At 42.8% G+C, this 16,808-nt stretch overlaps 1 protein-coding gene across 1 annotated transcript; it reads left to right on the top strand.

Annotated features, from left to right (window-relative positions):
- The first annotated feature begins 948 nt into the window (after window positions 1–948).
- BCL7B (BAF chromatin remodeling complex subunit BCL7B) lies at window positions 949–15,294 on the top strand. The gene is made up of 6 exons (XM_060693144.2): window positions 949–1,105; window positions 8,136–8,211; window positions 9,109–9,208; window positions 10,786–10,956; window positions 11,181–11,260; window positions 14,308–15,294. Exons 1-6 carry the CDS (start codon window positions 1,014–1,016, stop codon window positions 14,398–14,400), a joined length of 612 nt encoding a protein of 203 aa, XP_060549127.1. The 5' UTR covers window positions 949–1,013; the 3' UTR covers window positions 14,401–15,294.
- Window positions 15,295–16,808: the final 1,514 nt, after the last annotated feature.

Raw genomic sequence — 16,808 nt, 5'->3', positions numbered from 1 at the left:
GCCTTAATTGTTGACTTCTAATTTGCAGATATTTGCTGTATCTCAAACCATCCCTAAACTGGAGTATTTAGATGTATTAGGATTACAATTCCCACATTTTCATATTAGTGGGTGTAGCCACCATATATCTAGAGTGCTTTAGATGGAGGCGGCTGTACAACAAGTTTGTCAGATTTAATAAACTTGGTGTATGGACCTCATAGTGCTCCAGTAATTAGAACTAAATCAGCTGCCATTATGGTTGGTTGGATACATACATTACACAGTGTATTTGTTTTTGGTTGAATGTTTTGGCTTAGTGTTATACGTGAACCAGAGCACTATAGTTTATAGAGGGACAGGAGACCCTCAGGAAATCCCAGAACAAGGCTAGATTGGGAAAAATTTAAAAAGCTACCAAATCCACAAGGTATCACAGCGAAGGCTCAAAGGAAACATTTATCTGCCATACAAGAAAGCCTTTCTCCATTTGTAGCTACCATTTGAAGTCAGGTCTTAAGAATCCAAAGTAGACCCTCTATTACAGTGTTTTTCAACCTTGGTAGCTTGAAGATGGGTGGACTTCAACTCCCAGAATCCCCCAGCCAGCGCTGCTGGCTGGGGGATTCTGGGAGTTGAAGTCCACCCATCTTCAAGCTTCCAAGGTTGAGAAACACTGCTCTATTTTTTCTGTTACTTTCCCTTATATAAATGGCATCCAATCGCTTTATAAAACTGCATAACTGTATTTCCCCCTAATTATATTTAAAATAAATCAATAGCATAGCAAAACCAGTTCTTCTGAAGCCATACAAAACTCCAGTCCCGTTTTAAAGGGCAATCCAGAACTCGCTTCGCACCTCCCCTATGCACGGGGCACATGAAACCGCCTCGCGCATGCGCTGAAGGAGCCCGTACTCTTCCTCAGGCGGGGCGCTGACGCGTTACGCACGGAGGTAGAGGGGCGGCACGCGCATGCGCGTGTGGGCACAGCGGCTGCTGCGGGATCTGGGGCTGCTGGGGCCACAGGCGCCATGTCGGGCCGCTCAGTGCGGGCAGAGACCCGCAGCCGCGCCAAGGATGACATCAAAAAAGTCATGGCGGCGATCGAGCGCGTTCGCAAATGGTGAGGGACAGGAGGGAGGGGTCGTGGGGGGGAGGGGTCTGATAAGGGGTCAACCAATCCCCGCCGAATGCGGCCTTGGTGACAGCTAAGCAGCCAACTGGTGGCAGGCGTTTATTTTGGTGGGTGGGGCTTTTGCGAAACGGCCAATCATCTTGTAATAACTGAAGTGGCCGGGTGCGGGGAGCTGTGCGATTTGTAGTGCAGGCAGTGGGACCTGTCACATAGTTTAGATTGACGTGACGCTACACCAGTCGAATCCCAGGGGAGCTAAAATAGTAGGGAGCCGGGTTGCTATAGGAATTGGCGGGCCTACCTGCAGCTGCCTGCCTCATCCAGCTGCTTGGAGGTGGATGCGGGCAGGTGGGAGATTTCTGCTTGTTGGCCCCACAAGTTTTGTATGCATAAACAGGAAGGGGAAGAGGATTTCAGCCCATCTCGATTTTTAAAAACCTGTAATTGTGTGACGTTAGCAATCTGTGCAATAACCTTGAAAGGTAGGCCAAATAGTAGCATCTCCATAATTCAGAGGTGAGAATTGAGAATATAGGGGCTCATTAGCCAGAAACAGAGCCTCCATCTTTTAGAGCAGTGTTTCTCAACCTTGGTAGCTTGAAGATGGGTGGACTTCAACTCCCAGAATCCCCCAGCCAGCAGCGCTGGCTGGGGGATTCTGGGAGTTGAAGTCCACCCATCTTCAAGCTACCAAGGTTGAGAAACACTGTTTTAGAGTTAGTCTACCACAGAATATGAGATTTGGTAACACCTCATATGGAATGTCTTCCTGCCCTGTTTTGGCAGATGGGGATGTCTGACTAATCTGTATTAGGACATGTGTTATGATCCATATCTACACACAAGTCACAGCCAATGGATGATTATTTTGGCCAAGACATTGTTTTCCTTGTTGGAGCTCAGAGTTCTGATAAGGAGAAACAAGCAACTCAATGCAGCTGGTATGATTTTGGGGCCAGTATATGAGAGCCATGTTCTTCCTGGGTTGCAGAGATGTGATTGTTCAGGGCCTGCTTTATGTTTCTTCTACAGTTGCATATTATTTGGTCTGATATAGCAAGTGGCATCTGAACCTCAGGATCTAAAGATAAACAACTTGAAAATTGGCTATTGGTATACTCCTTAAAAGTGGTGGTGGTGGAGGGGTTGTTTTGGCTGGCTGCCATTAAAAACAAGAGGATGAATATAAAACACCCAGCAATGAACTTTGATTCACTTCATTGGCAACTAGGTGCAGATACATTTTTTAAAAAATTGGGTCATACAGATACATGACTATACAATTGTACAGGAGTGGGATAGAGAAATTAATTTCTAACTTGGTTACTGTTTAAAAACAATGAATGGCTAAATTTGGGGGGGGAGGAGGAATAAATTCAGATTCCTGTGGTCTGGCATCAGATGTTTTGGCTACAAGAAAAAGTGGCTGGAATTGAGCAGTTTATTGGTCAGTTTAATGAATATTATGCTTTCCAGATAGAGTTCCTAAGATAATATAGTATACCCTCTATTGTCATTGTACATAATATATATATAATGAAATTGGTTTAGCCTCCCTGGTGCAATCCATAACAGAAAGTACAAAACAACACAAATAATGTAGAGAATAATCCCTATACAAGTAGAATAATCCCTATACAAGTAATGGGGGGGGAAAAGACTAGTCATACGTTTCCGTATGTCCATGGAGTGATTGTGATTATGTTTAAGAGTCTGACAGCCCATGGGTTGAAGCTGTTTTTAAACCTGTTTGTCAGACTGGCTATGCTTTGATGTCTTCTGTCCGATGGTAGAAGCGAAAAGAGACACTGGCCAGAGTGTGAATCACCCCTAAGCATCTTCCTTACTCTGCTGAAACAGCAAGATCTGGCAATGTAATCTAGTGATGTTAGAGGGCAACCAATGGTTTCTTGTGCCCAATTGATCACTCTCTGTAGTGCCTTCCCATCCGCAGCTGTTACACCAGCATACCACACTGTTATAATAGTATGTGAGGATACTTTCTATTGTAGAACAATAGAAAGAAGTCATCAGCCGTTGTAACACCTGATTTTTCCGCAGGACTCTAAGGAAGTGAAGTCTCTGTTGAGCTTTACCAACCACCAGGGACATGGTGAGATCTTGACTAATGAGCACTCCCAAGAATTTAAAAGCGGAAACCCTCTCCACACAGCCCCCCTCAATATATAGTGGGGCAGGTTCCTCTCTGTGCTTCCGGAAATCTAGCACCATCTTTGTTTTGCTAGTATTTAGATATAAGTTGTTTTTTGAGCATCATATGGATATCTTCTGGACTTCTTCCCTGTATGCTGATTTGTCCTCTCCAGTCATAAGCCCCAAAACCATTGTGTCGTCTGCAAACTTTATTCTAGTGTTAGATGGATTCAAGGATATTCAGTCATATGTATGTAGCGAGTAGAGGAAGGGGCCGAGCACGCAGCCCTGAGGGGAGCCTGTGCTTGAGCTTCAGGGTGGAAGATGTCAGAGACCCAACCCTTACTGTTTGTGGACAGTCCATCAGGAAGTCTTTGACCCAGTCACAAAGAAGGGGAGGGAAATTCAGGTCAGTCAGCTTTTCAATGAGAATGCCTGGTAAGATGGTATTAAAGGCCGAGCTATAGTCTATAAAAAGCATTCTGACATAGTTCCCAGATTTCTCGAGGTGTCTCAATGCAGTATGTAAAGCAGTGGTGATGGCGTCTTCTGTCAACCTGTTGCTTCTATAAGCAAACAGGTGTTGATCAAAATTTAGTGGAAGATAAGACCTGAGGTGTTGTAGAACCAGTCTCTTAAAGCACTTCATCACTATAGACATCAGTGCAATGGGTCTATAGTCATTCAGGCTGTTTATGGCTGCTTTCTTCAGAACTGGAATGATTGTGGCTGCTTTCAAGCAAGTTGGAATTCTAGCAAATTGCAGGGAGATGTTAAAAATTCTTGTTAGGACCCCTGTTAATTGGGCAGTGCAGGTTTTTACCACTTTCCCCAGCACTCCGTCTGGACCTGCAGCTTTGTTGGGATTTACGGCCTTCAGCACAGCTCTCACTTGATGTTCATGCAGGGTGAGTGGCTGGAGATTAGAGCAGGGGTGAAATGCTCCCGGTTCGGACCGGCTCGTGCGAGTAGGTAGCGATGGCGGTGGGCAGTTCGGAGAACCGGTAGCAAAAATCCCTGCCCCCGCTCCCCATGTCCAGCTGAGTCCTGCGATCATCAGAGCCTTTTTTTCCTTTTAAATGGCTCTGACCAGCCAAGCTTTGACATCCCAGCTGAGTTGCCTGCTAATCAGGCAACTCAGCTTGGATCGCCAGAGCCATATAAAAGAAAAAAAGTTTCTTTTTTTTCTCCCCCCTCCCCCAGCCTCCAGCTTGCTTACCTTAGCTGCTGATCGCATGACGATCGCAATCCATGCATCAGCAAGCAACTGAATCTCCCTGCCTGCAATCAAGCTCATCGGTGAGCAGCCCTTTCTGCCTGCCTGCCTTCCTGCCTAGACGTGTGGACTTCAACTCCCAGCAAAGCTGGCTGAGGAATTCTGGGAGTTGAAGTCCACATGTCTTAAAGTTGCCAAGGTTGGAGATCCCTGTTCTATTGGGTAAGTTTTTTCCCCTTTGGGAGCTTTAAAAAAATAGTTAATTGGGGTTTTTTTTTAGTTGTTCTTTTTTAGACCTAGCCATTTAAAGTTTAGGAAGTTTTAAATTTAGCTGCTTTTATATAAAAATAAAAATAAAATAAAATAAAATAATATTTGTGCAGCTTTCTGAGATTTAGTGTGTTTCTGTAGTGTTTCACTCTAACTACAGAAACACAAAATCTCACAAAGCTGTATGTGGAATTTTGTGTGTGAAAAGTGTGAAAGTTGGTTTTGGGGGTTTTTTGTGGCTGTGTGAGGTTCCTGCTTGTTGCAGGGGCCATTTTGGGTCTAGCACAGCTGCTTTTACATTGTGGGTGAGCCAGTTGTGTTGTGTGTGTGTAAAGTGTGAAAGTTGTTTTTTTGGGCTTTTTGTGGCTGTGTGAGGTTCCTGCTTGTTGTGGGGCCATTTTGAGTCTAGCCCAGCTGCTTTTACATTGTGGGTGAGCCAGTTGTGTTGTGTTGTGTTTTGTAGGTTAAAAAAGGGCAAAGAAGTGACATTGACTTGGCCACGCCCACCCAGTCACCTTACCACCAAGCCACGCCCACTAATTAAGCCACGCCCACAGAACTGGTAGCAAAAAAATTTAGATTTCACCCCTGGATTTGAGGGCCTTTAAGCTAGAGCCACAGAGACAGGTCTTTTAACCTCAAAGTGGGCAAAGAAGCTATTCAGCTCCTCCACCAGCAAGGCATCAGCATTGGCTGTTTTCATCGCATTTCCCTTATAATTGGTTAGATGTTGCAACACCTGCCACACCTGTCTTGGGTTATCGTCTGCCAGATGCTTCTCTATTTTTTGTTCGTATACCTGTTTAGATGCCTTAATGCCTCTCCTCAAGTTTGCCCTGGCCTTGTATTCATCTTTATTTCCTGCCTTGAAGGTGAAATTTAGGGCTCTCAGAAGTGATTGTATCTCTGCTGACATCCAGGGTTTATGATTACCATAAACTCTAATGCACTTATTCACTGTTACATTTTCTGTGCATGTTTTAATGTAAGAGAGTACAGCATTAGTGAATTCTTGCAGCTCCAAATGTTCAAATATACTCCATTCAGTAGTCTCAAAGCAGTCCTGCAACTGGCAGAGTGCTCCCTCCGGCCAGATTTTAACAGTTTTTCTGACTGGCTGTATCCTTTTCCTAAGGGGGATATATTTTGGGCACAATAGCAGAGAGATGTGGTCAGAAGTACCCAGATGGGAGAAGGGGATTGCTCTATATGCCTGTCTTGAGTTTGAATACATATGGTCTAAAGTGTTCTTACCTCTGGTGGTACACTGCACATACCGCATAAACTTAGGAAGAACAGACTGTAGACAGGCTTGATTAAAATCCTCAGCCACGACAAAAGCACCCTCAGGGTAAGTTTGCTGCTGCCTCTCGACAGCGTCATGTAACTTAAGAGAGCGCTATGCTAACATTTGCATCAGGTGAAATATAGACAGCGGTGATATCTATAACAGAAATCTCTCTAGGTAAATTAAATGGCCAACAAATGACAGTTAAGAATTCCACATCTGGAGAACTGTGTGCATAAGTAACTCTACTGTTAATATACCACTCATTATGTGTGTAAATACAAAGTCCTCCACTTTTGCTTTTACCAGAGTTGCCGTTTCTGTTGAAGCAGTGTGTGGTGCAGTTATTTAGCTCCACTGATGCGTCTGGTACAAATGGATGAAGCCAGGTCTCTGTGATAATCATCACACAGCAGTCGTGAATGAGTTTATTCGCCGCCATCCATAGCTCTAGTTCATCAGTTTTGTTGACAAAGGATCTAGCGTTGGTTAGAAAAATACTTGGTAATGCTGGTTTGTGGGGCTGCTTCTGTAACTGAGCTAGCAAACCAGTTCTGCATCCCCGCTTATGCTTCCTCTCTCTTCACTGTCAACATTGCCTCCCAGGCCCAACAACGATCCATGGAAAGTCTGGCAGTCTTACTATATCACTCGGTATATTATGAGAGCTCTGGAAGTCGGTAAAATCTAGTTGACTAGAAAATCCAATCTTTAGTAACTCCCCGCAGGTATAGACTAGTTTTTGCCCACTCACTGTCCAACACCAGGAGCTTAAAGCCACAGCATCTACGCGCACTGTCATCTTGGATGCTGGATTAAAAGAAAAGAAAAGAATGGAGCATGCTATAAACAAGTGAAAATTGGTAAAATAGCACCAAAGTAATAAAAAATAGTTTCTCTTCTAAGTTAGCAGCAAAAGAAAAAGGAGCCAAGCCTGTCAGAACCAGACTTTTTTTTTGTTGAAAAAACCCTTAAATTTCTTCACACAACATGCTAAACCATAAATGATGGTTTAAAGCCAGTAATGGCTATGTCAGGACTAAATAAATTTCATTATGTCTTAACATGGTGTGAAGGTCATCACAGTAAGATACGTTTTGCTTTAGGAAATAGTTTGAAACCGTTTATATGGGCTGAATTGTTTTTTTATGTTATGTGAATACAATCTCTAGCTGTTATTACAAAACTTTAGACGTTACTGATGCATAAATTAAGTTCAACATCTGTTGAAAGATATTGAACAATGGTAGAGAAGCAATAGTAAGAGGATTGCCAAGTATCAAAGGTTAGTACTGTAGAAGTTCAGTTTCTTATCGAATGGTGCTGGTACGTAAAGCTGTAAACAACTTGAGATTCTGAGAAAATAACTTCAGCTTATCTGCGTACTTGAGAACTCTTGTGGTTCCCCACAATAGCTAAAGTAAGTTTGGTAGCTGTAGGAAACATGCAAAAAGATTAGTCTTGGGTTTATTGTAAATCTTTTAGTACAGACCAGCAGATTATACTAAATGGATTGAAGATACCATTTTGTGTTCAACTATTATTTTTTTTGTCTACAGTATTTTTAATGCTGTTTTACAGCTCTGGCCTGTGAAATCACATAAAGCTTGGGTGCATCCCTAACAGGCCTTCCAAAAATTGCCACCGAATTATACTCATTAATGTATTAAAAAACAAACAATATTAGTCTGAGAAGTTATTTTATTATCCATATGTAACTTAACATACATTAAATTAAATTGTTTCATTTTTGACATGACCCTGCCTATTTTTTATTATATGGCCCCTTGAGCCACACTCAAAGGCTAAGTATAGAGTTTGGATTCCAAAATGTTAATTTACTCCTGAGCTAAGTGATTGTTTCGTTCACAGTTCTGAACACAGAGTGCTACAATTCACCTTCCCCCCAAAAGGGGAGAAGGCATACTATGTTGTACAATTTCACCTTGGCCTCAGTACAGCTTAAGAAAAAAAGCAGAAACCCAATGAAACTGAAATAACTTCACTGTTCACCTAAGCCAGTCTTGTAAATTGTAGCTGGGGAAGAAGGTTGCTTGACTGTATCTAATCTCATTCATGCTTTGATGCAGGGAGAAGAAATGGGTAACCGTGGGAGACACATCTCTGCGGATATTCAAGTGGGTACCTGTGGCTGATAGCAAAGAGGTGAGGAATGAGAGCTTCAAGGAACAGTGCCTGCTGGAGGGGGGCTTAGGCTATTCTCCAGCATGAGGCAAGAACTGGAGCACTTGGCAGAATGAGCAATATGCTAACTTTTACTTTCCCTTCTTACAAACAAAAATACAATCTTTCCGGTAGTGTGACAGATGTCAGTTCATTTTCAATAGACTTCCTGCCTCTCTGAAGGAAATTAAAAACGAAACAAATCCCTTCTGCTTTGGTATATTTGCAAGGACCATCCTTTCCCAGCTACTTCTTATCTGACCCACCAGAGTCGGGAGGCAGGGTATGTTATGGGTCCCCTTTCTTAAGGAGGTTCATCTAGTGGGACCATGAAGAAGGGCCTCCTCTGTTGTGGCTTCCTCCCTGTGGAACATCATCCCTGTGGAGATAAGATTGGCTCCCAAATTGATACTGTTTTGAAAGACCCTGAAGACATGCTTTTGCCAATGGGCCTGGGGACCCCAGGGTGATATAGTGGTTTCTTTGATTGTTATCGGTAGGGAAGCAGAGGTTTATTGGGTTTTGTATTTGAGAGATTTATGTCTGTAAGTCACTGGTGCAATCACCCAGAGTGAGTTGGGCAGCACACGCAGTACATTTTCTAAATAAATGACAACTTGGATGTGTGATGAGGAAGAGAGAGCATTATGTAAAGCCTTCTTAATAGATGATAGCAAAACTGTAACTCTCATGCTTAATTCTTCAAAGACCTATCACATTCCAGATAAGGGCGCCTTGCTTTCCTCATGGAGAATCCTTTGAGTCTACTGGTGGCCTCTGAAGCCCAATCTGCTCCAACTGCTAATTGTAGAGGGTGCATATATGTGGTAGAGATATTTCTTTTGCTACAAAACTCATTGCCTTCTTCCTCATTTCAAGAAAGAGAAGTCCAAATCCAGTGGTACTGCTGCTGTCCCAGAACCAAATGGCTATCCAGCTGAAACTGCAGCCAACTCTTCCCTTCTCCTGGAATTCCAAGGTGATTAGACCTAGATTAGGTCTTTCTTGCATATTTGATAAAGCAGAAAAGACATGGCTCTGCAAGTGCTGGCAAAGAGGTTCTGTAAGAGCCTGAGGCATCATTACCACATAACAGGATTAAGAAAGCAACATCCCCGTTTCAAATCAGCTAGTCAAAAGTGGCTAATACTGGGCTAGATGGACCCATCTTTTTTTTTTTTTTTAATTTGATTTATATGCCGCCCTTCTCCGAAGACTCAGGGCGGCTTACAATGTGCTCAGCAATAGCAATCTTTCAAACCGTGTTACAATAATATAGTATTCCTGCACTTAGGCAGGAAAAACCAAATGCATAGGTATAGAATAGGTGGTAACCTGGTTCAACAGTAGTAACTGTGTGAGAGATCTTGGTGTCCTAGTGGACCATCACATAAGTATAAGACAACAGAGTTTTGCAGCTGCCAAAAAAAAGCCAATGCAGTCCTAGGCTGCATCAACGAAGAGATAGTATCAAGATCACAAGAAACAATAGTGCTGCTCTATATTGCATTAGTGAAGCCACATTTGGAATACTCTGTCCAATTCTGGTCACCATGATACAAAACATGTTGAGACCATAGAAAGAGTGCAGAAAGAGAAGGGCAACAAAGATAATAAAGGGTCTGGAGGCTGTATGATGAACAATTAAGGGATTGTTCATCCCTTAATTATGTCTAGCCTAACAAAGAGAAGGATTAGGTGTGACATAATAGCTATCTTGTGATACTTGAGGGGCAGTCACCGGGAGAAAGGAAGCACCTGAAAGCAAGACCAGAAGCAATGGGTGGAAACTTATCAAAGAGAGATCCAACCTGGAACAGAAGTTTCCTGATAGTAAGAACCATCAGTGGAATAGCCTGCTTTCCAGAGTTGGAGTAATTCATAGCTGGAGGTTTTCAAGAAAAGATTGGACAGCCATTTGTCCAGAATACAATAAGATCTGCCTTGGACAGGGGGTTGGACTAGAAGACCTCCAGGGTCCCTTCCAGCCTTGTAATTCTGTATGCTCACATACTATTGCAAATAATATCAAGAAAACATTTTGGAGATTTGTGTAACTTAAATTAGTTATATAACCAAAGATCAAAAATTGCTATTTTAATGTAATTTCCCTCTTTCTCCCTAGTTTTGAAATTTAGTCTGGCTTTGTTTGTCATCATAGATGTATAGGAAAAGCTGAATTTCTGCCTCCAGCTATTGGAATTTCACTTTGTTTCTGATATTTCAGCAAACTTCAGAGGATCCCTTCAGTCCATAAGTCTTAGAAACTTGAATTTGATTTTAACACAAAACCTCAAGATTCTCATGAAATGGGATTTTGTGTTCAATAGTCTTTCTAGTCTGTTAAAGAACTGTAGTAGACCTAAAACCATCCCTTGGTCCTGGCTCTCTCTGTCTGAGTATTACACTGACTAGGGAAGGGGATTATAAATTTTACTTACCCAACCATTTGAAAATCTGAGTTTTGTTCCAGTTATTATCTTGCAGATACACCTGCAGTGCTACTTCTGGTTCCAGTTCGCTGAAAAGTGTTTTTTTCCTGTTTGGTTTCCCCAGATGAGAACAGCAATCAGAGCTCCCTTTCAGACACCTATCAACTAAAGGCAGACAGTAGTGCTGCTTCCAGTCCTAGTCCACAGCAAAGTGAATCCATGAGCCCTAGCCACACTTCTGACTTCCGCACTGATGATTCACAGCCACCCACGCTGGGACAGGAGCCCTTGGAAGGTGAGTCGTTTGGCTAAGAAGTTTGAGGCACCACAAAAACCCATCCCCATGGCCGCTGAGGGAGAACTGAGACAGGCCTGACATATTATGTAGAATTCCTGGTAAGGGGCTTCAGTAGTAATGGCATACTATCCTTGCTATTTTCAACTTCTGCAGAGTATTGAATAGCCAGTTCAGTAAAAACCTTGAAGTGTCATTGACCCTTTTTTCTTCTTGACTTTCAGAACCTGCTCTCCCACCATCAGAAGTAGCCGATGAGCCTCCAACCCTCACGAAAGAAGAGCCAGTAAAACTCAAGGCTCAGGTACAGCCTATGAAATAGGCAACAGCTTTCTAAGGCAGATTCAGACCCACACTCTTTAGCAGCATGCAGTATTAATATTCAGACATTTCTGTCTGGACATTCAGCTACAGAATTCCTAGCCAGGCCATGAATTTAATCGGAAAATTGATTAGCTATGGTTATTTTCCATGTGATACAATCTAAAATAAAATCTTTGTCACATCCAGCTTGGTTTCTAACATCTTGATGGATACAGCCATATATCTCCCTTAGTAATCTGTCATTGCCTTTTTCTAAGATGCTTTCATTACTTCTCAGGACAGCCTAGTCTCCCAGGTGTTCCCTAGAGATCTTCCATCCAAGTACTAAGCAGGTCCAGCCCTGAATAGCTCTCCAGGCCAAATGCAGCCCTTCAGATGTTCCACCTCTGAGATGTAGCTTAATCAAGAGTGGCTGATACACCCTTCTGCAGCCTGTGCTTTTTTGGATAAGCAAGGAATGGGGAGAAAGAAACGTCCCTTAAAAATGACTTTGCAGATCTGGCAGGCAATTATTATTCTACTGAAACCGCTATGGCAGGGGTTTCCAACCCCCAGGCCATGGCCCATTACCGGGCTGAGGCTCATTTAGAACCAGGCCATGGCAGCAGGCGAGCACATGTGTGCACACAACTCCACTTGTGTGCATAGCAGGCAGGTGAGCATGGAACCATCCCTTCTCCTCCCACTCTGCCAGTCCAGAAAACCGGAAAGGTTGGAGACTGCTGCACTATGGGTTTCCTCTGATACAGCAACAACAGCAAAAAATTTTAAAAAACCACTGGCAACTCATGATGTAATTGCAAATCAATATCCTAGTACCTTTTAAGGCTGAAACCTTCATAATATACTGGATAGGATTTTTTAAAAAAATCTTTTGTTGAACGGAGCATTCCTTTGACCAAGAATCTGAAGGATTTGAAGGCCCTGCTTTAGTTCATCTGTAATAGCTCCACAATAGCTCCTGCTTGGGAGGTCCAAAAGGCAAGGAAACATAAGATTTTCAGAAGAGCAAATATTCCTACAGGTACCATGCAGTGAAGCACTAGATGATAGTCACATCTTGGCCACATATTACACTTTGTATTCTTTGGTTACTATAAACATGTAGCCTAAAAAATAGAAAAGAAACAGTGTTTAGCAAAGAGACTGACAGATCCTGTGGTACAAAAACAGTAATAGAATCATACACATATTCTTGATAGTCCTATTCAAATATCAATTGAAAACACTTATTTGCTTCCATTCTCAAAAGGGATACAGACCTTTACACAGCTCCGTAACCCTAAGTCTATGAAACCACACACCAAGGGTGAAATCCAGCAGGTTCTGGAGAACTGGTAGCAGAAATTTTGAGTAGTTCAGAGAACCGGTAGCGGAAATTTTCAGTGTTTCAGAGAACTGGCAAATACTACCTCTGGCTGGTCCCAGAGTGGGGTGAGAATGGAGATTTTGCAGTATCCTTCCCCTGGAGTAGGGAATGGAGATTTTGCAGTATCCTTCCCCTGGAGTGGGGTGGAAATGGAGATTTTGCAGTATCCTTTCCCTGTCACGTTCACCAAGCCACGCCCATCAAGCCACACCATGCCCACCAAGCCACGCCCACAGAAACGGTAGTAAAAAATTTTGGATTTCACCACTGCCACACACTATTCCTGGGTTGGTGATTCTACTCTTAGCGACAATCAGATTATAAAATAAGTAATGGCCATTTGAATATGGAACCTTCCAGGGGTTCGTGTTTCTCCGTGTTTGTTCCCTGCATAGATAGGAGACCTGTCACTCAACAAACTGTAAATGCTGAAGTTAAACCAAGACCAACGTTGATTCCGTATTTCTGACTCCTTTCTGCGATGGACAAGGAACTGATTCTTGGAGTATCTGCAGCATTGCAGCCAGACAACCATAATGCAAGATAGTTCCAAACCCAAAATATGCATAGTAATCTCAAATATACAAAAAACAATTCATCATTTTACGCTTCAGAGTATTTGTATCTTTTTACTACCCTGAAAAAAAAAGAGACTTACTTGGATTATAGTGGTTTTAGTAACTGCTTTACACAGTAGGTGGCAGCATCCAGCCAACTTTGGCTGATCTCAGAAAAATTAAGTGGATAGTTGAGGATCAGGAAATTCTAGGATATAAATTAGTCTAGGAACATCCCAGAAGAAAATGGTGGTCAACAACTTTTATAATACTGGCAAGAATGCAAGGTACAAAGTTCGTCTTTAATCAGTTAGAAGAGTCTATTCAAAGCACATGAATAATGTTCATAATGTCCACATTCAGTTCAGAAAATCTAATTATGTACTTCTGGACGTATCTCATTTGGGAAAGGGATATGGTCACATCATTGAAAGTATTTCCACATTTTTCTTTCAGTATTGTAAAACAGGTTTTGTTCACGTTCTATACAGATAGTCAGATTACATCCCTATTGGGACAGAATTTTTGTTGTTAGGTGAAGCATTCGTTAGATGAAACATCACTTAACCATGACACTTCCAAGTAGTCCTGGCTCTGGTCATTAGGCCAAGACTCACCATTGATAGGTCAGGACCCCATGTTTCTCCTGCCCTGCAGCACTTATCTCTGCTTCAATTCACCATGCCCACCTATCTCCTCTCCTATCTCTGCTCTTTTGGCTGTCCAACCTTCCCCCACTGTTCCCTACTTCCCCCAGATGACCTTTGCCATCCTCCTCCTGTTGCTGACAGGGTGGCAAAGGTCATCTGGGGTAATGGGGCAGTAGAGGCAGCAGACTGGAGGACAGCCAAAAGGGCAGAGATGAGGAAAAGCAGACAGGTGGAGGAGGGAGCTGAAGACCCTGATGTCATAAATGTGTGCAGACTACCAACCATTCAAATTTTGATCATACGATGAGGGATATTGCTGAATTTTCAAGGACCATTTAACAAGCATTAGTTCAGCACCACTATAACTTCGAACAGTCGCTGAACAAATGGTCATAACCAAGGACTACCTGTATTGACAACCCAGCTAACCATATTTTTTTCTTTCTTTCAGGTGAACGGAGGGGAGGAAGATTCTGGTGCACCTCCACTTAAGAGATTTTGTGCAGATCAGAACTCCATATGTCATGCAACTTCTGAGAGCTAGTCAGTCTGCTTCATCCTGTGATGCAGTTGTTTTCAAAACTCCACCTGCCCCTTCCTGTCAAAATACCAATCTGTTTGAAAGTTGGTATTCTTCTCCACCTCCGTGTTTCTCTCCTGTGCAGTGTCCTCCAAGAATCAACCTGCTCTTTCCATAACCTCTCCAGATGAAACTTTGCTCATCCTGTGTTAAGATTTGTCCCTTTTGTGCAATCTCCTCTCAGCCACATCCTCTTGACTTGCACGCTTAAGGAATGAGGTGGTTGCAACCTCTCTTGTATACTTTTTATTTATCCTCTTTGTGGGCTTTGGGGACTGCAGCTAAGAAGGTTCCTGTAAGAAAGAGGAGTTCTCTGCACTTAACAGGTAGCTCACAAATCCTTTCCTGTCCTTTCTCCTCCAGACAGTGAAGGATTCTCTCTGGAAGTGAGTCAGGACCTGGTGGAAGTCTGCCTGGGATGTTGTGCAATAGTTGTGGGGTTAAGCCATTAGTGCTGGAGGGAGCAAAAACTTTCCCCTCCAGGGAAGGATAATGGTGCTGCAGCTAAGAAGGTGTTCTAGGAAGTGAAGGCTGGGCTGCATCTAGGTGGCTAAAGGGCTCTCCTTTGCAGTCTGGTAAACGTGGACCTCGGAGTGCAAAGTATCTTCCCAGGTACCAAAGGGGCATTGTCTCTGAGCAGCCCTTCTCAGGGGTGGAATAGCCACCTAGCACAGCTAGCACCAATTGCCCGGCCCTCTCTAGTCTCTGCGGACCTGTCCTCCCCATCACAATCTGCATGTGGAACTGACTTCATGATCAGGGCCCTGCTGCCATGAAAAGTGCTGGCCACGCAGGGAAGAAAAGAGATATTTTAGCACTGAAGAGAATATTTTTAAAATTAAACTATTTGAAATAGTATATGTGTGAGAAAGTGTATTTGGGGGCAGGGGGAAGATATTCGCAACAAGAAACTAGATGACTGGCATAGAAGTCCTCTTCCCATTTGCATGGGAATCATGACAGAAACTTATCTTGACAGCATCCTTTTTTATGCATTTCCCATGATGTTGCCTTCATCTAAGTCCCACTCCATTCATGAAACAGGATTAAGTGGTGTTTAGTTGCGCTGACACAAACTTTTTTTTAACCATTGTTCCTATACCATAAAAGTGATAAATGATTAGGTTTTCTCACCCATTACCTTGTATATTGGGACTATAGTGAATGGGGAACAGGATTGGGGTTGATTAGCAAGGGGAACAATACATTTCATGTAGGTCTAATTTTCTGCCATCTCCCAAATACATGTATTTCAACCTATCATTGAAGAAAGCTTGAAGAGTTTTGTTAAGGGGATTTCATGGAATAACTTTCCTTGGGTAAGAGTAGGAGAGCACAAAGTCAGTCCATAACTTCAAGGATTGCCACTGCTACATCTAAAGCTAGAAGAATGAGGCAAATGTAACCTACAGACCAGTGGTTAAATGTAAAATTTGTTACTACTGGTTCTGTGGGTGTGGCTTGGGGGGGGCGGTAATATGACTGAGTGGGCGTGGCCAACTTTTTTTTTTTAACTTTTAAAACCATTTTTTCTACAACCTCTTCGGCTGAAGAGGTTGTAAAAAGAAATGCTTTTAAAGCCTCTGACGATCCCAGCTGACTTGCCTGATCGGCAGCTGCTTTTTTTTTTTTTTTGCCTCTGACGATCCCAGCTGACTTGCCTGATCGGCAGAGGCTTTTTTTTCCTTTTAAAAACATTTTTTCTATAACCTCTTCGGCGGAAGAGGTTGTAGAAAAAAATGCTTTTAAAAGCCTCTGATGATCCCAGCTGAGCCGCGCGATCATCAGAGGCTTTTTTTTTTACTTTTAAAAGCATTTTTTTCAGCCAAAGAGGTTGTAGAAAAAATGCTTTTAAAAATTAAAAAAAGCCTCTGATGATTGCGCGGCTCAGCTGGGCAATGGGGGGGGGGCAAGGATTTTTGTTACTGATTCTCCGAACCACCCGCCTCCATCGCTACCGGACCGGGAGCATTTCACCCCTGCTACAGGCCTTAATCCAATTAAATCAAGAAAATGTCCCATTTAAATTAACAATATGTTTGAAAGTACTGAATAGTACTAAGTTGCAGGGAGAGGGAGGATGTGGACAGAGCTATTGAAAGGTCAGGATCTTCAAAGAAATTCCTCTCCAGAGTACTTACCAGATAAAATTTGATGTTCAGTTCCCAAGCCCAGCCATCATATAGCAGCTTTTGCTTTTAAAGGACAAAAGGCATAATTTATGTTAAAATGTTAGTAAGGATACTAGAGACAAGGGATGCGGTAGCTAAGACACTGAGCTTGTTGATCAGAAGGTTGGCAGTTCAGTGGTTCGAATCCCTAGCGCCGCATAACGGAGTGAGCTCCTATTACTTGTCCCAGCTTCTGCCAAC

This window comes from Pantherophis guttatus, chromosome 1 (assembly GCF_059756535.1).
Source record: "Pantherophis guttatus breed Tessera chromosome 1, ASM5975653v1, whole genome shotgun sequence".
Lineage (NCBI taxonomy): Eukaryota > Metazoa > Chordata > Lepidosauria > Squamata > Colubridae > Pantherophis > Pantherophis guttatus.
Note: the sequence above shows the minus strand (reverse complement) of the source record. Positions and strands in the feature narration are given on the sequence as shown.